Below are 23,764 nucleotides of genomic sequence, written 5' to 3' on the forward strand. Positions count from 1 at the left end.
GTGTTATTGATCCAGCCATGTGCCTTTGGGTGATGATGATGATAAGCTGGGCTGGTCATAGTGGGAGGAAGGTGTTTATGACCAAGAATGAAGCTGCAGGTGGATGCAGAAGGTGCCTGTAGCCACAAATTGCTCTTGTATCAGCCATGTCAATAAGAAACACAAGCCCTGTGAGGAACCACTGAGGGAGCTGGGGGTGCTCAGCCTGGAGAAAAGGAGACTCAGGGCTGCCCTCATCACTCTCACAGCTCCTGAAAGGTGCCTGTGCTCAGCTGGGGCTGGGCTCTGTCTCCAGGCAGCACTGACAGAACCAGAGCACACAGCCTCGAGCTGTGTCAAGAGAAATTTAGGTTGGATATTAGGAAGAAGTTTTTTCCAGAAAGGGTGATAAAGTTCTGGAATGGCTGCCCGGGGAGGTGGTGCAGTCACCATCCCTGGGTGTGTTTAACACAGCCTGGATGTGGCACTGGGTGCCAGGGTTTAGCTGAGCTGTTGGGGCTGGGCTGGACTCGATGATCTTGAAGGTCTCCTCCAACCTGGTGATTCTGTGAATTCTGTGATACAAGTGGAGTAAACAGAGAAATTCCTGAGGCTGATGCCAATAACCACAGTGCTTCTGGGAAGTGCCCAAACGCTCACGAGTTGCCATTTCGTTGCAGGGCTGCAAGCTCAGAGTGTCTTGGTCAATGACACCGTCTCGGGGTTCATCGGCACGGACGTGGTGCTGCACTGCAGCTTCACCAACCCGCTGCCCATTGTGAAGATCACGCAGGTGACGTGGCAGAAGGCCACCAACGGCACCAAGCAGAATGTGGCCATCTACAACCCCGCCATGGGCGTGTCCATCCTGTCCCCCTACAAGGAGAGGGTGACCTTCCGGAACCCTTCCTTCAAGGATGGCACCATCCAGCTGTCCCGGCTGGAGCTGGAGGATGAGGGGGTGTACATCTGTGAGTTTGCCACTTTCCCAACTGGCAACCGGGAAGGGCAGCTGAACCTCACCGTGCTGGGTAAGGCTCTGGGCAGGCTCTGCAGGGTGAACCTCCGGTCCAACAGAGCTGGAGGAAGCTGAGATTCACATCCTGGCAGCTCAGGGCAAATCAGGGGTGTAAATTGTCGCTGGGATTGATTTTTAAGTTGACTGGGAAGAGGTGAAGAGCAGGGAGAACAAAGCAGGTGGGTCTGAGACAGCTGAGCTGTCACACCTCTTCTTTTTCCAGCCCTCAGTTCCCCTTTGCCCTCCACCTACACTCCTAATGTAGGTGCAGTAACAGTGACCAGGTCCCTGTGGGTGAGTTTTAATGAGCTGGGGCTGTCAAGAGAGAAGAAACAACAGATTGATCCTAAACTCAAGCAGAGTTTGTCCCTGGAGCTCAGGGCTGTGAGTGAACAGACCCCACCCAAGGTCTACATGAGTTGTTTTTTCTCCAATTTCAGCTCCTTTCTACCACAGGGATGAAAACCTCTGGGAGGAAAGGATTGACTTTCCATATATCTGCATTTAGGGCACTTCCACCATTGTTTCCCCATAAATGATGCAGGTAGATGGTGCATGGTACATAGGCACTGCCATAAATCAATTATTACATGGGAATTATCGCTGGCAATTTGCACACTCTGGACTCACCACAAGCTCTGTCACAGCCTCAGTGGTGTTAGGTGGCTCTTGGGATGTAGCAAACAGCAGCACTGCTTTTCTAACCATCCCTTTGCACCCTTTTCTCCTCCTCCTCCTCCTCCTTTCTGCACTCCCCTGCAGCCAAACCCACGAATTGGATGGAGGGCACCAAGAGGCCACTAATTGCCAAGTCTGGCAGGACAGAAAAGATCTTGGTGGCCACCTGCACCTCCTCCAACGGGAAACCCCCCAGCACCGTCACCTGGGACACGAAGCTGAAGGGGGAGGCGGAGTTCCAGGAGATCCGGAACAGCAACGGCACCATCACGGTGATCAGCCGGTACCGGCTGGTGCCCAGCCGCGAGGCGCACCGCCAGCAGCTCATGTGCGTGGTCAACTACCAGCTGGAGAGGTTCACCGACAGCATCACCCTCAACGTGCAGTGTAAGGGGCCTGGCACAGCTGGGAGGGCTCCCTGCTCAGGGCTGGCTGCGGGATAGGCTCTGGGGAAAGAGGGGTTTGGCAGGGGAGGGGCTGCGGTCTTGGTTTTGAGAGTGAAAATTGAAAGGATCCTTTGGAATAATCGTGGGTTTTCTCTTTTTCTTACCTTCTTTCTCTGCCTCTGCCGTGTCCCTTTTGCTCCCCTTCTCGCTCACTTTTGCACTCCCTCACATTCCTTGTCCCATCATCTTTCCCTCCTCATGTTCCCTCTCCTTCTCCCACTCCTGCCCCCTCATCTCTTCCTGTCTCCTTTTCTCCCCTTTCCTTTCCCACATTCCTTGTCCCATCACCTTTCCCTCCTTGAAATCTTTCCTTCTCCCACTCCTGCCCCCTCATCTCTCCCTATTTCATTTTCTCCCCTTTCCCACAATCCTTTCCTCTCCTTTTAATCTCTCTCCTTTTCCCACCCGTGCCCCTCATCTCTTCCCATCTCATTTCCTCCCCTTTCCCTTCCCACAACCCTTTCCTCTCTCCTTTTCCCCCCCTGCTCTCCTCCCTTTCCCCCCACCCCTGCAGATGAGCCAGAAGTCACCATCGAGGGCTTTGATGGCAACTGGTTCCTGAACCGCAAGGATGTGAAGCTGACCTGCAAATCTGATGCCAACCCCCCAGCTCACACCTACGAGTGGAAGCTGTAAGTGTCCCCAGAGCCACGCTGCCAGCAGCAAATGCCACCTCCCAACAGGGACACGGAGTCTCTGCAGACACCTCCCTCACCCTGTGGTCACTTAGGGCCCAGTCCCATTAGTGTCAGCAGTGTCACCCCAAGGTACAGCCCGTGGCTGCCAGCTCACTGCAGCCTCAATATCCAGGGAAAACTTCCCCTTCTCACCTCACTGGGATCATATTCTGCCCTGGTGACGTGAGGCAGCTGGGATGTGACGAGGTGATTAACGTGCCCAGCACCACCAAGAGCCTCGGCAGCAGAGCTGGGAAAGAACCCAGGATTTCCCTGCTTTGAAAAGGCACAAATAACACAAAATTTGTCTGTGTGTGAACAACCTTCCTCTGGAATCAGCTCCTCACGTGACTGACATTAAACAGCAACAACTCCTTGTCCTCAGGTTTCCAGCTTTTGGCTGAACACACTAAAGGGACTTGAAAAGTGAGTGAGGGGTGTCTGGGCAGTCAGGTGGGAATTGATTCAACCTGATGTGGTTCTCCTGCTGCTCTTTCTTCTCTGTAAGCACTCATGTAGCTTTAAAAGAGGAAGATCAAATGGATCCTTTCTTCTTTTCAGCTGGCATTTGTCATCAGGAGAGAGGCTCTCAACATGGCTTTGCAAGGAGCACATTCTCTCTCATTCCACTTCCCAGATCACACTGTTCAAAGTGAAAGTCTGAAGAGGATTGTTTTTCCTGCCTTTTTTCCTAGTTCTCCATCCCCAGCTCTCTCCATCTGTTGGTTCTGCCAGTCTGACTTAAACTCTGAGGGGCTCTCTGGGTTCCTCACAACATTTCCAGGAAAGCCTCAGAGGCAAAAACGCACCCAAGGCAGAAGAGACGCCACTTGAGGCTGTTTCTGTGCCTGGAATGCAAAACCCAGCAGTGCTTTTCCTCTCCTCCCATTTGGATGGTGATGAGCAGCAGCCAGGGGAGCTGTCAGAGGAGGCAGCAGCCTCCTGGAGCATCCCACACCACCCTTTTGAGCACCCTGTGCTATGTTTTTGTAGGGTCAGGGCTCTGTAGGACCATGGTTAAGGTGTTTTTCCATCAGCTTGGGGATGGTTGGCTTGATGCAGCTGGAAAAACTGTGTTTTCTGTACATATATGTCGACATGCAGAATACATGCATTTAGGCACTTCTTTACCATCCCAATTATACCCCCGTTATTCCCTTTTGTTTCTTATAAATTGCTGACAATATGTGCACATTTGGGTTGGGAGGAGGGGAAGGAATTACTTGAGTAATTTTTAATTGCCTAAGAGGAGTAATTACTTTACTTTGCTTCAGTAATTAAGAATAACCAGGCCATGTGTGTCTCCTCCTAACACACAGGGGCTTTTTAAATTTTTTTTTCACCTGCCTTTGTCAATTTATCTTCTGTATCTCTGGGTTTAGTTTTGCATTATTCCCGTTTCACACTTACCTGACTGTTGGGATGTGGGCACGGCTCTAAATCAACACTGCTGTCCTTGAAATTAACCCTGGCTGATCAGGAGAGTTAGATGGGCAGGAAATTGGGCTAAAACAGGCTCAGGCTGTGTCCCTTTCCTGCCTACATTAATGGGGATTTTCCAGCCAGCACCTCCAGCTTCCACACCTGCCTAAGGGCAAGCACCGACCCAGAACGCTGGCGTCACCTCTGGGTGTCACCTGTGGGGTCAACCATGATCTCTGTCCCCCCCGCAGGCCAAACGGGACCCTGCCAGGGAGCGTGGAAATCCAGAACAACACCATCTACTTCAAAGGGCCCGTGTCCTACAGCTTGGCTGGCACCTACGTCTGCGAGGCCACCAACGCCATCGGGACACGCTCGGGCTTGGTGGAGGTCAATGTCACAGGTAGGACAGCACCTGGGCTGCTCTGGAACATGCAAAACAAGGTGGGGAGGGAGACAAAGGTGTGAGCAGTTCGTCTCTTCAGCCACCACCATCTCCTTTCGGGGGTGGGAATCTCCTGAGGCAAATGGGGCAGTGGAGTTCTTGGCTTTGTGCTGGTGTTGCACTGGTTTGCTGTGGATTTTCTCCTTTCCTCTCATGCTGTTTCTCTTTCTTACACCAATTCAATTTGTTCCCCCCTTGTGTTCTGCTTTGGATTCAGAGAGATTGTTGTACACGTGTCAGGGAGATATTGATCAGAACAAGGGGCAGGATGAGGATGTGGACTGCCAGAAAGGCAGGAGATGGATGAGTCACTTGCTCAGGATGGTGTTTGGTGTCCCTGGTGTTGGGCAATTCTCATGGTTCTCCATTTGAGCTCCTTGCAGTGCTGCTCTGGGAACTCACTCTGTGAACTCACTCACCCGCCTGCCACGGATCCCTGGGGGTGCTGGAGAAGCTTTGTCTGGGCTCCAGGGAGGAACAACATCCCGGGCTGCAGGCAGTGGGAAGTGATGCTGGGATGTCACAGGAGACAGAAGGGATCTGACGTGGCCACAGGAGGGAGGGAAGGACATGTGGGCAAGCTTAGGTAGTGTCAAGAAATAGCTACAAGAGAAGAAATAACATATGGCAATAACCTGATTTCTGAAAGTCAGAGTGACATTGTGAGACATCACCAAGGGGGAAAAGTGGCTGTGGGTGCTCTGAGAGCAGGAAAGGGACAATTATCCCGTTCCTTTGGGGCAAAAGGAGTGATTTGAGTTATCGGGCAGTGACTCAGGAGGGCTGGAAGTGCCTCTTGGAGCAGTGAGGTGGGGCACAGCCACGCTGCAGCAGCTCTGGGCTGCAAACAGCCCGGGCAGGATGGGCAGTGAGGTGAATGAGGTGCACTGGGGGCTTCCAAGGCGCGTGGAACACAGGACAGGCTCCCGGGACTGTGACCTCTTCCTCTGCCCAGCCCAAGGCAGTCAGAGCCTCTCCTGCCACCCCAGACCTTGGGAAGTTGTCTGACCTGAGGGTGATGAAACCCCAGCCCCCTCCACCAGCTCTCTCTGCTCGTAAATGCTGAGCAAGCACAGAGCTGAGTCTGGGGCAGCTAAAATTAGCAATAACTCCGTGTTGGGCACCCTCAGCACCTCAGCTCCCCTCTCTGTAACTTGGGCAAACCAGGCTAAGCTTCCTCTATCCAAGTGCTTGGAGGTCAATGGATGGGATGTGCTAATTAGATGCTAATTACCCGGTATTTGTTTATGATCGTTATCACTGTAGCACTGTAGGCCTTTCATTCACACTCCTGTCCTGGATCCCTGCCTGCTGAGTTGTTCCTGGTACAGCCATTTCTCTGGGGGCTGTTTCTTGTGCCAGGGAAAGGTACTGGAAGAGCAAAGCCCTTTGTGCCCACCCAGAACCGGGGCAAGGTCATGGCCCAAATCAGCTGCTGGCCGTTCCAGGGGAGCTGTCACCTCGGTGTTCCCGAGGCAGTGCCTGGTACAAACTGAGCTGACTCCCTTTGGCAACAGAAATCCATCGCACGCAGTGTCCAGAACGCTGGGGCACGTTGGAAACAGTGAGCAGAGCTTAAAAACCTCCCAGGTCAGCCCTCAGACACAGAGGAGGAGGTGGAGGAGTAGGGGCTGAAGAAGACTTTGAGAGTAACAGGCTCTCACTTTCCATCCCTCCATAGGCTCTGTGTCCATTCCTTGCTGTCATCCTGCCTGTCCAGCCACCCCATATCCTTTGGGGTGTCAGGACAGCAGGCACAGCCCTGTCTTCATGCTTCCTGCCCGTTTTGGATGTGTCTGAGCACCACAGTGGCACTGAAGGTGGCTGCACCAGCTCACCTGCACAGGCTCCTCCAGACACGAGGGGCTGTCAGCTCCCCTCTGGGGTTTGGAATTGTCTCTTTTCCTGGTGTTGTTTCAGAGGATTGGAAAAGAGCATTGTTCTCAGGCTCCACCAGCGCAGGGCTGGCAGAGGAAGTGGGGGCTGGCAGGATTTTTGGGGTTGGGTTGGTGCCTGCCTGCCTGAAATCTCAGCTGGTTCCCAAAGGTCCTGGCTGTGGGGTTGAGCTTAAATGAGAGGGAATGAAGGGCACACCCACAGCTGCCCTGCGAGGAGGGATTTACAGCCAACCCCACAGGCCAGGCCTGCACCACATACCAAAAAAAAAAATCCTTTAATAATTCATGGGATCTGAATATGTTTATCCAGCTCTCCCTAAGGAGCGATTAGGCTGGTGCTGGGGAGGGCTCAGCCCTCCTCGCTCAGCTATTACAGGTACATTTGTTTGGGTCTTGCAGGCAATTTAGGGATTGTCAGTGGACCACGAAACCTCTTTCAAGAGCTGCATGCAATAAATGGAGTTCAATCTAGTGAGCAGCCAGCCTTGGGAGAAAAAAAAAAAAAAAAAAAACAACACAGGAGGCTGATGCAGAGAAAATCCTGCAGCAGCTTTTCCCCTTTCTGTCTCCCTGTTCTCCCCCCTTTTGCCATCCAAAATCTTCCCTCCAGGCCCCAGAGAGGAAAAATACAGGGCTGGTCCAGCCCCCTGGTGGGAAGGGCAATTTGTTCAGAGGGAGAAGGCTGAATGCTTCTGTGAGAGTTATGGCGCATTAAAGAGATTGATAAGTGGAAATTTAATATTTTATTCCAGCAATCTGTTCCCCTAATAGCTTCTCCTGCCTTGCAGGACCTTTGTCAGTCGCAGGCAAGCCATGTAGTGTGACATGTAACTATTTATTACAGGCAGTGGGTGACAGAATGAAAGGCTGTGCTTATGGACTGCACGTGTGTGGTGGAGAGAACTGGCCATGGACATTCACACCTGTGTGATCCAAATCTGCATCCTGGCCATGGACATTCACACCTGTGTGATCCAAATCTGCATCCTGGCCATGGACATTCACCTGTGTGATCCAAATCTGCATCCTGGCCATGGATATTCACCTGTGTGATCCCATTTGTGTCCTGGCCATGGGCATTCACACCTGTGTGATCCCATTTTCATCCTGCCCATGGACGTTCATGTGTGTGTGATCCCATTTGTGTCCTGGCCGTGAATATTCACACCTGAGACTCCCAGTTTTTTATCCTGGCCATGGAAATGGTTTTCCCAAACCTGTGTGAACAGGGATGGCCTGCTGCACAGGGCAGGATGAAAATGGGAATTTTGGGAAATGGGAATTCCTGCACAGGGCAGGAGTAAAGCATTTGCATGTGGGAATGTCCATGGATTCATGAACATGGGCTCTTCTGGGTGCAGCAGAGCATGGCCACGCTCTGGCCCCGTGCAGGAGACATTCACCCACTGGTGCACTGGCTCCAGCCAGAGGAAGCACAAGGAGAAAGAGGGAAAAAGACAAATGGACCTTGGATGAAGACTCACAGAGCTGGGGGAGCAGGGAGAGCCTGTGCCAGCAGCTTTGCAGCCCTGGCCTTGGATGTGCTACAGGCTGGGGGGGAGGAAAAGCTGGCAGGGGTTGCTGACCCCCCCGCTCGCTTGGCTTCCAGCAGGGAGTTATTTACACACCAGCAGTGCTCTCGTCCCAGCAAGGTCACTGCAAACAGCCCGGGGGGGCTCGCTGGAGCTACTGCCACGCTGCACCAGGCTGGGGAAAAGCCCTTTCTGGGAAGTCCTAAATGCCAATTCCTGCAGCAGGTGCTCCCAAAGCCAGGCAGATTTAGGTGGGAGGATGTGGAGCCGCGGGGGCCAAAGAGGAGCAAGCCCCGAGGGGGGGTCTGGCTGATGCTAATCTTCCAGAGTGGCCGTGCATCCTGTCTGGTGGCATCTGTGCCAGCAGCCCCCAGCGAGCAGGGCTTGACTGACAGGGGATAGGTGACCTGAGAGAGAGATTAAAACCTAAGACACGTTTGGCATCTGGCCCGAAAGCCGTCACACTCTGAAAGGCCAGTGGCAGCTGCTGAACTGCTGGATTAGCTGCCAGCGGTTTTTCCATCCCCACCCGCCCTGCAGGAACCCCTGGGAGGGAGAGGAAAGCTTGGAAAGCTGGAGATGGACATGCAGAGGTGCAGGGGGGAGGGAGAAGGTCAGCAGTGCTCTGGGCTTCTCAAATTGCAGCTTTGTCCTGAGGTTTTTTCCTTATCTTCCCTCATGTGCATAACTTAACACACGAGCAAAGTCCTGGGATAATTTGGTGTGGGCTGTTCCGGCAGGGAAAGTTTGCCATCAGCAACCTGGCTCTACACAAACCCTACAGGGTCATTTCTGTGTTTGCTGAGGCCATCTGGGAACTGGGAAGCCCCGTGAATACGTTGGAATTCCTGTTCCTGTTCCTCCCTGGAGCTGCTGTTCACGTTGTGTGGATGTTTGGCTTCCCAAGGTAGAAGGAAATCCAGAGTCTTCCTCTGGAAGAGCTTGGGCTGAGACATGTCCAACAGCTAATTCCTCATGGTGTCTGACATTTTCTTCAGTGCCCGTGGCTACAGGGAGAATTCGGGCTGGTGCTGGCTTTTCCCTTGCTCCTTAGGATTGAGGGGAAAAGGATGATAATGGGACTTAAAGGAAAAACACGTCCACAGGAAGCAGTCTTTTAAAATATCCCAGCAGATGAGCAGAAGAGCTTTTGAAAGCTGATTTCCAGTGGATCTGCATATCACAGAAGAATTACCGGGTGTCTAAAAATACCCTTTTTCTGATCTGGGCCCTTCCTGCTCCTGGGAACAGCCTCCTGTCCCTCTGGGTTCTCTGATGTCTAATGAGGTTTGGCTCCCACCTCTACCAAGGATCCCACTCCAGCCGTCTCCAGGAACTCTCTGATAGGGATAATTTCAGCTCCTTCTGTCACACAGCACTAAAATTGGCCAGCAGGTTCAAAAAAGCAGCAGATAAAGGATTGATGGACAGGTGGGATGATTTGCATGTGCCTCATTTTTATTGAAAAACAGCCATTATGAGAAAGATGGGATTCTTTCAGACCTTTTGAAGCCACTCTTGCGATGGGGAAGGTTTGGGGGAATTTGTGGCCTCACTGTGGAGCCCTGGGCTGCTGCAGGAAGAGGGCAGGAGGTGCCTGGAGCCTTGCAAAGGGATCAAAGAGAACCTGTGGGCTGGGCCAGGTGCCAGGCTGTGCCCGGGGTGACCTCCTGTCTCTGTCCCTGCTCTCCCAGCTGCTGTCCCAGAGGTCTGGCTGCTGGCACAGGGACAGGAAGCTGGGCTGAATGCAACAGCTGGCAGAGCCGGGCACGGGCAGATAGTGTTGCTGCTTTAATTCCTGTTCATACAGCACTCCCTCTTTTTATAAGGGCTGGGGGGTGGCAGAGGGGGAGGCTTTTCATGCTGGCATTAAAGCCTGGCTTGTTCCCTCTCCCTCGGCTCCGCTGTCTCCTGTTTCTCCAGGCTGCTTTTCACAGGGGCTTTAATTCTCTCCAGACTCTTCCTAATGGATTTTTCACGTGGGGCCCCCGAGCACGCTCAGCCATCGCACCGGGTTCCAGAAATTTCACGCCCCCCTTGGACACAAAAAAAGGGGATCCCTTTCCCACACTTCCCCCTCTCCCCTTGGTGCTGCTCGGTTTGAAACGGGGTGGGCAGGGGGGTGGATCCCAGTTGGTGGGGTTGGTGGAAGTCCTGATGGTTAAAGCATCTGGATGCGGGGACAGGTGACACGCTGGTCCCCGCTCACCACCTGCCAGTGCCGAGGCCCCTTGTCACAGGGCACAGCCCTTCCTTCCTTCCCGGGAACAGCGCTCCCATGGCGGTGAGGGTCGCGGCAGTGCCCACCCTGCTCCGGAGCCAGCCTGGTCTGTGCCGCCATCCAGTGGCAGTGCCGGGCTCTGGAGGGGCCGGACCCCTCCTCCCCCGACAAGGACCCCACCCCAGGGCCACCCGCAACCCCCAGAGCCCCCTTGTGCCGGCGCCGGAGGGAGGATGAGGAGGGAGGAAGCTCTGTGGGTGAGGAGGGGGTGATTTGATCTTCCCCCGTCTTCCTTCTTTCTGCCTGGCCGCAGTCTGGGTTTGTTTGCTCTGGCATGGGAACGGAGGGCGGGGATGGGATGAGGGGAGAAAACAGTTCCTTGCCTGAGCGAGGTGTGAAATCCACCAGGGATGGATGGAGGGATGGATGGATAAGGGGTGGAGGGATGGGATGGATGGATGGATGGATGGATGGATGGATGGATGGATGGATGGATGGATGGATGAAGGGGTGGATGAAGGGATGGATGGATGGTGGATGGATAAGGGGTAGATGGATGGATGGATGGATGGATGGATGGATGGATGGATGGATGGATGATGGATGGATGTGTTCCTGCTCGTGTCCACGGTATTGGCAGTGCCACAGGGGTGGCGAGTGCTACATCAGGGGTGGGCAGCACAAAGGGCAGGGAAAAAATAAATATCTCCTGAGAAAAGTAGGAAAACATCCTCCCTTTTCTCTTCATGCATCCAGCCTGGAAAGTGAGCCAAGCTCCTTTAGAAATCAGGCACAGCCTTCCCGTCTCAGATCTGCTCTGCAGAGCTGGGAGGCAGAGGGGTCTGTGTGGTTTGGGGGACCTGCACACCACGTCCGGGGGTTCTCAGGGTGGGAACAGCAGGGTGTGAGGAAGCTTCAGAGCTGTGGGAAAATGAAAGATTGAGCCCATGGGGATTTCTGGGCTTCCCCTGCTCCCACTCAGCCTCCAGGTCTCCCCTGCTTCGTGCAGAGCTTTGGGAAGTGGCCACCACAGAGGCTGGGACAGCGAGGAGCAGCCCCGGGGGGTGGCTTGGGCAGGGAAGAGGGAACAGTGTGGATGTTGTGTGGTTGAAGCTGAGCCCTCAGCAGGCAGGACCATGAGGGGATGGACGTGACTGTCCCTGGTGTCCCTGCAGAGAGGATCTGCATTAACCAGCTGGCTGGGACAGGCCTTCTGTTGATGCAACATGTGGCTTTGGCTCTCCACAGCCCAGCCCCGGCTCCCCGTGCTGCAAGACATGCCCTTGCTGCTTCTCTAAGGCTGTCTTGGGGAAAAAAAATGCTGGCTCCTGCCTGCACAGCATCCTGCTCCTCATTCTGGCTGCAGCAGGGACCCTCCATCTGTCCCCCAGCCCACTCTGCCCAGTGGGCTGCTCTCTGTGTGGGTTCAGCCTCGGGAGGCTCTGCTCCAGGCAAGTCAGCACTGCAGAAACCAAGACGCTGTTGTCGGGTTGATGTTTCAGGAAAGGCAGGAATTAATCATCTTCCAGGCACAAAAAAAAAAACAACAAAACCCTTAAACATTTATGGCTCAGGACAGCAATTGCTCCAATTCAGTGTCCTTGTCCAAAACCTGCAGCTGTTGCTGTGCCTTCACTTGGGGGAAGCTCCTTTGTCCCTCTCGCTCAGTGTCTGGACTAAGCTGTGCCAGCAGGGACATGGAGGGGGGTAGGCAGCAGTCACTGCCTCTCCTCCCTTTGGAATCTGCTGCCTCTGAGCCCCTCTTTGCCCATCACCCCAAACTGGCTGTGCTCAGGGATGCTGACTTTGCTGCTGGGCCTGCACCTCTCCTCGGCTGCTGGGGGAAAAGTGAAGGCCAGGAGGCTCCAGGGTTGGCAGAGAGGCCTCGGAGGTGGGAAGAGCACTGGGAGAAGTCTCATGTGCGAAAACAGGCCTGCCACAGGGCATTAACAGGGCACCTGCTGCCTGAATTGGGAGGCAGGTGAAGGGCTGAGACACGCATGTGGTGTTTGATGCCTGCTGGACGCAGATGATCAACAGGCTCTGAGCTCGGCCAGGGGCTGTAACTGTGCCCAGGAAGATTGATTGAAGTCCTGGCTCAAACTTTATCTGTGCCAAAGTGTAGGTGTTGAACTGCATGAAAGAGAAGAGAGCTGCTTTCTCATCTCTTTCCTCTGCCTCCTTTTGAGTTTTTTTTGGGTTTTTTTTCTTTTAAATAGGTCAGGGTAGGAGCAAGATTAGCAAGAGGAGAGGCACTGTGCTGGCCAGGGAAGGGGAAGAAGCAGCGGGAGGGCTGTGTCCTCGTGCTGCAGGGTCAGCACAAGGGGTCAGGAGCCAGCAGGGCTCTGAGCAGCTCTGTGCAGCCACAGGGCACCTGTGGGTGGGGAATCACAAGGTGCTGCTGCCCTGGTTCTGATCCGGGCTGGGATGTGAGGGGAGGGATGCAGAGCTGGTGGGTCCAGCGTGGCACCTGTCTATGCCCACCCTCGGGTGGGGTTTGGGGTCTCGCTCCCTGTCAGGAGCGCTCTCGGGGAAACCGGAACTGGAATTCCGTCACCTGGTAAAACGGAGCGCGCCCGGACTCAAGACCCGGGGCTGGTGGGATCTGAGCACGCCTGGAGACACCAGGAGGGCTGGGGAGGGCAAGTCACTGCTTCCAGCCTGCTGGGCTCCTGCATGAGGCTTGGCCAGCTTGGCACGGCACCTTCCCCTTGCTGAGGCAGAGCTGACCCTGTGAGGACACCCCTCTTCCCCTTTCCCCAGTTTTTCCCTTCCCTGTTCCTTACCCTCATCTTCCCACCCCCTCACCCCCCGCCCCAAACTGGCAATGAGAGCATGGAGGGAGGGCGCGTTTCCGCATGGTTTGACACTGTTCCCCCTTCCATCTGTCTTTTCCTACCCAGAATTTCCCTACACCCCGTCTCCAATCGATGATCACAAATCCATGGTGCAGCCGAACATCCCCACACCGGTGATTGGGGGCATAGTGGGAGGCGTCTCGCTGGTCCTGCTGGTGGCCGTGGTGCTCTTTGTGGTACTCCGGCGCCGGCGTCACACCTTCAAGGGTGACTACAGCACAAAGAAGCACGTGTACGGCAACGGCTACAGCAAGGCTGGCATCCCACAGCACCACCCCCCCATGGCCCAGAACCTCCAGTACCCCGACGACTCGGACGACGAGAAGAAGCCGGGCCCCTTGGGCGGCAGCACCTACGAGGATGAGGATGAGGATGCGGGAGGCGAGCGCAAGCTGGGCGGCCCCAAAGCCTACGAGGAGGACGCCAAGAGGCCTTACTTCACCGTCGACGAGGGCGAGGCCCACCCCGAACCTTACGACGAGAGGACACTCGGCTTCCAGTACGACCCCGAGCAGCTCGACCTGGCCGAGAACATGGTGTCGCAGAACGACGGGTCTTTTATTTCCAAAAAGGAGTGGTACGTGTAGCTCCACGCCCCTCTGCTACACTCACACACACTCGCACACACGCGCTCACAAACACGCTGACGAGCGATGCCCTCCCTGCCCTGCATCCCTCCGAGCACACCCACGCACGCCCCGGCCCCGCACAGACTTTTTGGATGCTGGGGGCCAGCGGCGAGGGAGGGCGGCTTTGCTTACGGATCGTTTTTTTGGGGAGGGGAGGGCGGGGCTCGTGCGGGAGGGCGGGAGGTCGGGTAATTATTTTCTCTCGGTTTTGGTTTGGCTTTTTAATTTCTCTCTTCGACGACTTTCGTCCCCTTCTGTGGTGTTTGTATTGGTCGGTGGCTTAGGTGTTACTCTTTGCTTTAACGACTGTTGCCCAGCCTGTATATTACACTCTGTTTGTGTCTTCATGTCTCAGAGTGCCCTTCCCTCCCCGAGGCTTCCTCCTCCCACTCCCACCCCCCTGAAACACTGGAAATTTGTTTGTATGTTGTCTTCTTTGTTTGTTTTTTAACCTTGGGAGGGGGGCAGGTGGGCTGTCCGTAGGACAGAGGCCAGGAGAGTTTTATGGCAATGGAAACATAGGTACCATTATCAGGTGAATGAATTTTGGGTTTTTTTCCCCCTAATCACTTTTTTTTTTTTTTTTTTTTTGGTGGGGTCTGGGTGACATTCCCATTGCCTGCTGCACACCTGGAGAGAACTGCACTCAGTTTTTAATGACTCAATAAAAGGAAAACGAGGAGAAAGGGCGGGGAGAAAACACCCTAGACCAAACCCCAGGTGCAGGGGCTGATAGCAGAGCAGGGAAACAAAACTGCCATTTTCCTCCTACATTTTATTATCGCCTGGCTTTTCATTTCTCTGTCTTTGTTTGAGTGTTCTTTTAAAGGAAAGAAAAGGAGTATTTATTGCTGACACTTTTCCCCCCGTGATGGCTCAGAGAAAGGCTGGCTCTTTTTGTTCTTGTTGCTGTTGTTGTCGCTGGTACCAGCCACAGAGCAGTTCACTGGGGCACATCCACTGGGGAAGGGACCAACTGAGGACACTTTGCTTCCACACATTCACTGCCTTCAGCTCTGCTCTGCACACCCAGGCAGGGCAGGACCAGCCCCTGAGGTTTATTTTATTATACCACTAAGACTTAATTGTCATGTGTTTACACTTTATTTTTTATTTTGGTCAGAGCACGGGGGTGCTTCTCTCTCTCTCTCTCTCTCTCTCTCTCTCTCTTTCTCTCCCCCCTAGCAACAACCCCAGCCCGTGGCTGCACCACGTAGGTGGCATTGATTGCCACTTTTCCGATATCCCATCCCTCTCCTGAGCACAGGCTTGGCAGACAGGGCAGGAGGGATTGAGCCTGGGGTATTGATCTTTCCCTCCTTGCCTTGAGCCACGGCGCTGTGCTGGGGAGGTTCGGATTGCTGCTATCTCTGCTCTGTGAATAAATGGGATTCCAGACTTCAGGGCCCTCTGTCTCACACCGACCATCTCCAAATTAGATTCACTGGGTTGGGGCTTATTTTTCTTCTTGTGGGTTATATTTTAATTTTTTTTTTAATTTGATGTATAAATAAATCTTTTGTTCGAAAAGAAATCCCCAGTTTTCTGAGCTGTATTATCATGCACGTCTAAAAATAGCAGGACTAATTCTCCTCCTGCCTTACCCGCTGGGTTTTGTTCCACAGCGGTTATCCTGCTGCAAAAAGGGAGGAGGGTGGAGAGGCAGACCCACACAGATGAGTCAAGGTCAGATCTCTGATCCAGGCAGCCTCCAAAGCTTTCCTTTCCTGCGAGGTGCTCGCTGCAGACCACAGCCTGAGCCATGCCCAGCGTGCTCTGATTGCATTAGTGGGGTAGGGCAGTGGGCAATCCAATTGTAGGGCTGTAATCTCTCTGCTGTTCCTGCCAGCCCCTCAGGCTTCCTGGCTTCTGGCACCACAGCCACATGCCACAGGAAGGCTGTTCTGTGTCCTCTCAGAGCCAGGGCAGGCACGGATTCCCTCGGGATCCCTCAGGCTGAGCCGTCCCAGCTCCGTCCACCGCCACCAGGAGCACCCCGCTAGCAGGAAAGCCCCCAGTAAAGGGAATAAAACCTCTTAACATCTCTCCAAAGCTCTGATTAGTGATGATTAGGGGTGGGAATGACTTCCCTCCGGTGCCTTGGGAGAGCAGCACACACAGGGCTTTGATTCCCCCAGAGGGAGAGCCTGTAATCTGGCTCAGTGTGTGGTGCAGGGAGAATTCCCAACAAAGTCCATCTCTGGAGTGAATAATCCTTTAGATCTGAGCCCCAGAGCCAGGCTGGGAACAGGATGGTGACGGTGCCTGCAGCAGCAAGCTCAGGGCAGGCATCAGCAGGCACCTGTGAGATCAGTGGCACAGACCCTGCCCTGCAGATTTTCCCCAGCCCAGGCACACCCTCTGAGGGGGTGGCTTTGCAAGAAAACAGCATTTTATAAAATCTGCGGGGTCCAGCAGTGATTCTTCACGTTGAGGCCACTGCTCAGGTCAGGCCAATCCTCACCACGCTGAGCCCACAGCTCTGTGTCCTGAAGAACAAAGGGGCAAAGGCTGCCAAGTGGGGCACAAGGGCCTGGGAGAGGTCAGGGCTGTTCCAGAATTCAGGGAAGAGCACAGGAACCCTGAAAAATCTGCCTTGGCAGTTATTAGCCTGCCTTTGAAGGTGTCATTTTTGGAGCTGTAGCCTCCTTGGCTTATTTATTGCCCATTCACACACTGTCCATGGAGTGAAGGCTCCAAGCCCCAGTGGGAGCCAGGGAAAGGAAAGGAGAGAGTGGAGCAATGTGGGATTTCCAGGCTAGAGCCTGTACACGATTCCCTTCCTGCTGCAGCACTTTTTCCTGCCCTTTTTGCACCAGCCCAAATTTAGGACGTAGCTCAGCCACTTACCTCCTCAGAGTGGTTCAGAAAAGGGGTAAAATGGTCATTTTTCATCCAGAACCTGGAGTGGAAGATCCTTAGACAGCGTTGCCTGGCACAGCAGCGAGGCACCCTGCGAGGTCAAGGCTCAGTGCTGCCTTTCTCTCATCCTTGAGCTCTTCAGCATCGCTCTCCTGGTGCAATTATCACCACAGCCACGGAGAAATGCCACCTCTGTGCTGCCATTTGCTTCTTGCTGTCCCTTGCAAGGTCAGCTAGATGGCCAAGAGACTCTTGGGGTGGTAATTAGCCAAGTGATTAGCCATTAATCCATCGCAAGGTGGAAGAAAAAAGAAGTGTGGGGGAAGAAAATCAGATTGATGCTTCATCTGAGAGCTGTTTTGGTCCAGTAATAGCATCACTGCCTTCTCTGGGTTAAATTGCTCTGAGGGGACCCTTGAAGGGAATTAGATGAGTTTTTCCAGCCTCATCAAGCAGAAAGTGATCCCTGTTCCCACCTGAGTGCAGGGGTGAGCTCAGGAGAGAGGCCACAGTGAAGAACCACGTGCATCCTGCAGGGAGGGAATGAGCTGGGGCTGTGCAGGGCTCAGCAGCAGGGCCAGCCTGGGCTGGTCTTTGCCCTGCTGGTGGTGTCACCTGTCCCTTTGTGCCCCAGTTTCCCTCAGAGGGCAGATTCTGTCAGGCTGGAGTGCCACGCATGAGCTGGGCCACCTCTCAGGGACCCTCAAGTGAAAAACCCCCTGCTTCTCCCACCCCCCTTTCATCAGAGGTGCTAAGGAGGGGGAAATGCCCCTGTGGGACCTGGCAAGGGGAGCTTCCAGCTGGGAGAGGGAAGCTGTCCACGGGCCTCCTCCTCTCCAGCTCGGTGCTAGGGAGCTGCTGCTCTGCAGGACATGTCCCTTTCACACCAGCCCCCGACTGGCGTGGCCCCCCCGGGCTGGGTTTCTGCCTGGGGAACGCCTTCACCCCGCCGGGGCTGGGGTCAGTGCCTCATCACCTCCCCCGGCTGGGACCCCCGGCCAGGGGACAGCCACACCAGCCTGGTGCTGCTCCCTTTCCCCAGCCTCATCCCGGATAACAGAGCTCCTGGTACCTCAGGGCGGCTGGGGAAGCCGAGCAGGCAGTGAGAGAGCTCAGTGGCCCAAAATGCAGGTGAATTTGGGCCAATCCCCCATTTCCTTCCCCGTGTGAATTCAGGGAGCTGTGCGAGCAAACAGAGCTGTGTCACAACCCACAACGAGCCTGTGCTTTATGTACTGAGACGCCCCAGCTGTTTCCCTGCTGGGGCTTTTCTCTAGGATTATTCATTGCAATTCACCCTAGTGATGTTATTTTCCCTTATTTAATTACCAGGTTTGTTGGGTTTGTTTTTTTCCCCCTGTTAAATCATTTCCATTCAAGCAGTGGGAAGAAAAAAAAAAAAAGAAAAAAAAAACCAACCTGAAGATTTCCTTATGAAATAAATCAACAAACGGAGGTGGTTGCACCAAATTGACTGCAAAGACATGAGGGACAAAGGGAGCCATTTTCCTGATGTTGAGTCAAAAAGAAACACAACAACAGTTCAGCAAAAATCAGGGAGGGTTAGGGAGAGAGAGACTGCAAAGATTGATCTCAAGGCAATTAGAGAAGGGAGTGTGATTGGAAGGGGGCTGCTGCTCTGCTTGGCTCTTTCCCTCTGCTGGGCACAAGCTCACACACGCACACGCAGACTTTTGGGGTTTGGGGAGCAGATTAGGTGGAGGGGAAAACCCCACTGCCCTTGTGGGGCTCAGCCGTGTCATTCCTGCAGGCTCTGAGCTTCCCAGGGTGGAAATGGGGTTCACCCCAGCTTGCCAGCAGGTTTAAACCCACTTTTAAGTTTCCCTCCAGCTGTGGGGACAGGGGACACTGCCAGCGTGGCGTGGCTGCCGCCTGCTCTTTACTGATGAGGTGTGAAACAGCCCCCCACCCTGCCCACCCTGCACCCCTCCATCCCCTTTCCCCCAAGGAATCCTGCTGCCAGTTCGGGATTTCCCGGGGTGAGCAGGGAATCCTCGGCACCGGGAGGGTGTGAAGGCCCTGGGTCCTTCCCATCCATCCCAAACTCAGCCCAGAGTTGGGGGGCCGAGGGCAGAGGGGCTGGGGGAGAGCAGGGGGGGCTCAGCCCATCTGCAAGGGAAGGAAAGCCAAGCCTAAACCTGAGCTTGGGTTTGGGACGGGGGGGTTTCCCTGAGTGACCCCCCTGGTGAATGTAAGGAGCACACGGAGTCAGATCCTCTGCTCTTGGTGCAGGGACTCTCCTTGAGGGTCTGGGTTTTCTTTTCTTTGGCCTTTCTCTTTTTTTAAAACACGATTCCTCAGCTCCAGTGATTTTATCTCTCTTTTTCTTCGTCCTCTGGCTGTAATGATCATTGTGGAATTAAAACTGCAGACAGACAAACAAACAACCCCAACCCCACTTTATTTTTTTCTTTTATTTCTTTTTTTTTTTTTTTTTATTTTGTAATCTGTGTTGTAAGTGCTTTTGTAAAAAATAAAAAATAAAAATAATAATAATAATAATGTAATGGACTTTCATGATTTCGGTTTGGGGTTTTTTTCTGCGTTTTTGTTTTGGGTTTTATTTTGAGGATTTTTGTTTTGTTTTTTTTGTTTTGTTTTGTTTTGTTTTTCATCCTTTGTAATTTGTTCATTTTGAATCCTGGGCTGGGGAGGGGGGGGAATATTTTCATGGTTATAATTTGTGTGGGTGGGGTGTTGCATCACCCTTCCTTTTACTTGTATAAAAAAAACCAATAGTGGCTGAGCTGTGGAAAAAAAAATGTACTTTTTTATAAATAAAGAATTTTAAAAAAAAAAGAGACATCCTTCTTTTTTGGGGCATCCGTGGCTGCGTCGCCGTGCGCTCAGTGTCTGGGAGCTGTCAGGGGAATCACGTGGCACCTGGTGGCCAGTGGTTTGCGTTGGAAATATCCCAGGATATGCAGAGTTTCTTTGGAAATTCCAGTTATTTGTATCTGTGTTTTGGAACGGGAGTTGCTTGCAGGTGAAGGCTGAAGGTTGAGGGTTCAGAGAGTTCCGAAACAGCAGTGGGCTGGAGAAGGTGGCTGGGAATGACTGGGTTTGCCACTGGCATGGTGGTTTTGTGTGGAATTCCTGGACAGCAGACCCAGCGCAGGCTGAAGGAGGCTGGGAGAGCTTCCCTTTGTTGATGTAAACAGTGAAATTCCTTGGCTGAGGCCCAAAGTTAACCTGAGCTTAAAAATAAACAGCTAGAAAAACACAGGCCGGAAAAATCCATCGAAAAATCTGTGAAAAGTTAGGACAATGTCTGTGGCTGAGGAAGTTCTCACTGCTGGCTGCAGCAGATGGGACAGGCTATTGGAAAAATGTCAATATTTCCCTAGAAATGTGGAATTAGCTGGTGGCAGGGCCAGGAGGCAGAGACACTGGAGGATGTTTTATAGAGCCACACGTGCCTGCCATGGCAATGGGGCTTCAAAACCCTCTGCAGGCTCAGGGCGAGCTCAGGGTGAGCTCAGGGCATATTGATGCCTTGGGAAGGCTAGAACTGAGACTAGATGGAGCTAAAGAATAAAGCAGGGATTTATTAGGAGGCCTCAATGGATGCACCTTGGGCAGCACAACCCAAAATGGGCGCAGAATGGACACGAGGTCATGGGGGTCTCTCACTTTTATAAGTTCTGCTTCATTTGCATATTGGAGTTAATTGTTCAGTTCCAGCTTTAGCCCAGGCACTCCCATCCTGCTTGTTTGTCTCTCTCCAGCCCACGCTGTTTGTGCTCCTGGGCTGAGCTTTGGATCATTTGTCCTTGGTGCCCAGCTGGAGCAGGAATTGTTTTGTCTCCCTGCTCTGTGCAGAGAGCTCAGCATCCCCTGATGTGAACCCAGCCCCACACGCTAAAGCAGCACAGAATGTGAAAATACAAAACCTAAAACCTGAGGCATCAATATCCCCATGGCCCTGTCACTGCCCCCTGCCTTGGGAAGGACACTTTGTGTGACAGGAGGCTGCAAAGGAAACCTTGCTCCCAAAGACTGAGGCCAGGCTTTGGCCAGGGAGGGAGAGACAAGGCAGGCAGGAGATCAGAGGAAACATTTCTGCTCTCCTTGCCCTGGTGCCAGCAGCTCCTCTGCCATCCTCTGGGAAAGGGGGATACTCCCTGGGAAGGGCTTTTTGCACCCAGCCTCAGCACGTGGGTGATGTGCTGGAGGCCTGAACCTAAATCTGAGCCCAAGCCCAGAGCTGCCCAGCACACAGGGAGAGAGATGCTGACCCGAATTCGGATTGGAGCTGGAGGGAGAGGGCAGTGCTCGGGACTGGGCTGGGAAGGAGTGGTTTGGTGCCTGGCTGGTACCGGGCTGGTGCCCTGTGTCCTCCAAACTCTGCTGCTCACAGAGCCAGGGCTCAGTCACTCTGCTCTGGGGGGATTAGAGAGAGCCCTGGGAATGCTTTCCTTGTGGAAAAGGAGGAGAAGCCAGGCTTCAAGGTGACTTGTGGCCACTCTCTGGGCTGTGTGCATCTCTCCTTTCATTTTGCCCCGTTAGCCGTGGCACCTGCTGGAGGAGCAGCTTTCCTTCAGGAGCGACCTCAGCTCCTGCAGACCCAGCTCCCAGCAGCTGCCTCAGCCAGCTCTGGGGAACAAAAGGAGCCCTGCAGAGCTGGGGCTAAGATGGGAAGAAGGACAGGAGGGGCTGCCTTGGCTGGGATGAGCCCCTGGGAAATGCTGCTCTGGTTTCCCAGGCCAGACCTAAAGAGTTCAGTGATGATGGATAAAACCCACGGCCTGGGGCCTCTCCTCAGCAGCTCGGGTTGCAGAGGGCTGAAGGCAGCAGGACCAGCCCCCCATGCACAGCCCCCAAGGATTGGGTTTCTTTGGAACCAAGCAGAAACACGTTGGGGGTGGGAGTGCCAGCAGTGCCTGCTGGAAAAAAAAGAGTGGCTTGGATCCCTTCTCCAAGGCACAGCTGTGCAGGAGAGCCCAAAAGGGGCTGCAGAGCCCTGAGGAGCAGCACAGGCGAGGCAGGACCAGCAGAGATTCGTGGCTGTTGTGTGCACAGAGCGTGGTGGGATTCAGGGCTGGAATGTCCCTGGTGGAGGTGCAGAGCCAGGCTCCCACCCTGTGCATTCCCTCACCTTTCCTGGCTACTGTGGGGTTTGATTTCTGCCCAAATAAAGGAGCTGGAGTAGGATTTGTGGTGACGTGCAGCTCAGGGCATTTCCAGGGAACCTGCCCAATATCCCTGGGACTGACACCTTGCACAAGACCCGAAACCAGAGGGATCTCCCAGGGATTAACACCTTGCCCAGCACTCAAAACCAGGAGGATCTCCCAGGGATCCACAGAACCAGACCTGGAAGAGCAGGAGCCAAAGGGCTCCAGCAGACTGAGGAGAAGGAAGGGACTGGGAGGTGTTCAGCCAGCGAGGGGGCACTGGAAACAGGTCAGGTCGCTGAAATGTGTGACCTTCAATCCCAAATTCCTTGCGAGGTGAGAGGCAAGCCCTGCTCCAGCTCAGCTCAGAGCACTCAAGGTCACGCAGAGCCCATTAAATCTCCTCCAGCCACTGCTGGGTAAATGGAACCAAGAGAAACTCACGGTGCAGGCTGAATTACTTGTAGCAACAAATATGTTTGATTAGCGTTGGGTTTGGTTTGGTTTTTTGGTTTTTGTTTTTTTTTTTTTCACTTTCAAATTATTTGCAATCTCCAGTTTGATTTGTATGAACATATTTGTTGGAGGAAATTGCTTTATGCAAATGGATTCCAGCTGAGGGACCTGTGACACCAGAAGTACTGTTGAGCCTCAGATGCCCTCAGTGGTGCCTGGCAGGAGAGGAAGGCTGGTTTTCTCCTCCTCCTCCTCCTCCTCCTCCAAACAAGGCATTTCACAGCCTTCCCAGACGTGTTTAGATGCAGCCTGGATTTAGAGAGTATTTGCAGAACAAGGCTCAGCCTGTTAAAAAAAAAAAAAAAAAAGAAGAAAGAATAAAAAATGGATGCGTGTTGCACTGCTGGAATTTCACATCCTAGCGAGCAGAAATCAGAGATCCAGGCTGATATTTTCACCTGAAATGTAGGGTGAAAATGTTGTGTCACCCTCCAGGGGCTGAATTATTGAAAGGCAGTGATTTATGGATCCCTGCCACCCGAGCTGCTCCCTTCACCTCGGCTGCTGAGGCGAACGTGGCCTCATCTGACTAAGCCAGGCTCAAGGTGAGCTAGGGATGCTCCCTCCTCCACAGATTTCACAACTGCTGGACCAAACCCAGGTCCTGGCAGGAAGCAGGCAGGGGGTTTTGTCTGAATGGTTGGGAATTTTGGGAGGAGAACGGTTTGAATGGGAACAGTAAATTATCCTTTTCTGCCTCTGTCCTGTGGTGTGCTGGGGAGCTCAGTGCTGGCTAAATCCCAGGAGGTGATTAGGGATCAAATCCTAAGGGATCACAGGGAGCTGTGAGAGGAGGGGGGTTCTGATTTTCGTGGTTTTCAAGTCCTTTTCCAGCCTCGCCCTGAGTCCCAGGTGCACCTTCCCTCCCTCCACCCACCCTGAGCCACCCCTCACCCCTCGGAGGGAGGGTGTGGGAACGTTTCCACCCCTCCCTCATCTCCCTGAACACCCCAAGCTCCTGCCAGCCTGTTTTCCTCAGGGTTTGGAAAAGAAATGTGCCAACTTCACACCTGTCAGGTTGAACTGATCGCCCGTGGAGGGAGGGAGGGGAGGAGGGACTCCATCCGTGTGGCTCTGCTCACCGGGGGAAATTCCTCCATTCCCTGAGGAATAAATGCTTAAATTCCTCCATTCCCCCAGGAATAAACGCTTCATTTCCAGCCCCACCCCACTGCTGCAGCCCCCAGTCCATCCAGTGGCACCAGAACAATGCACAGAGGCTTTCTGCTGGCACACAGACCTGTCCACCCAGGGAGCTGATCCCACCCCGAGATGCTCCTCCCGAGGTCCATAATCCCCCCAGTGTGCCCAGCCCAGCTGCTGCCAGCTGTGCTCTGAATGCTGCAGCTGTCCGGGCTCATGAATGGAATGGGAATGGGGTGGCAATGCCAAGCTGGAGTAAACACTGCCCAGCAATAATGGCATGGGGGGCTTTGCAACGGGCA

The 23,764-nt window shown here is 53.7% G+C and overlaps 1 protein-coding gene across 7 annotated transcripts in view; it reads left to right on the forward strand.

Moving 5' to 3' along the window:
* NECTIN1 (nectin cell adhesion molecule 1) overlaps positions 1–23,764 on the forward strand; it is a 98,569-nt gene that overhangs the window by 42,849 nt on the left and 31,956 nt on the right. For 6 of the 7 annotated variants that reach the window (XM_038161406.1, XM_038161407.1, XM_038161408.1 and 3 more), the window contains exons 2-5: positions 660–1,010; positions 1,760–2,062; positions 2,636–2,753; positions 4,472–4,623. In XM_038161406.1, the coding sequence (XP_038017334.1) occupies positions 660–1,010; positions 1,760–2,062; positions 2,636–2,753; positions 4,472–4,623 (924 nt within the window). Of the gene's footprint in view, positions 1–659; positions 1,011–1,759; positions 2,063–2,635; positions 2,754–4,471; positions 4,624–13,219; positions 19,480–23,764 lie in introns of those variants that run through there. The other variant, XM_038161409.1, reaches the window with a different exon arrangement.

This window comes from Motacilla alba, chromosome 24, assembly GCF_015832195.1.
Source record: "Motacilla alba alba isolate MOTALB_02 chromosome 24, Motacilla_alba_V1.0_pri, whole genome shotgun sequence".
Lineage (NCBI taxonomy): Eukaryota > Metazoa > Chordata > Aves > Passeriformes > Motacillidae > Motacilla > Motacilla alba.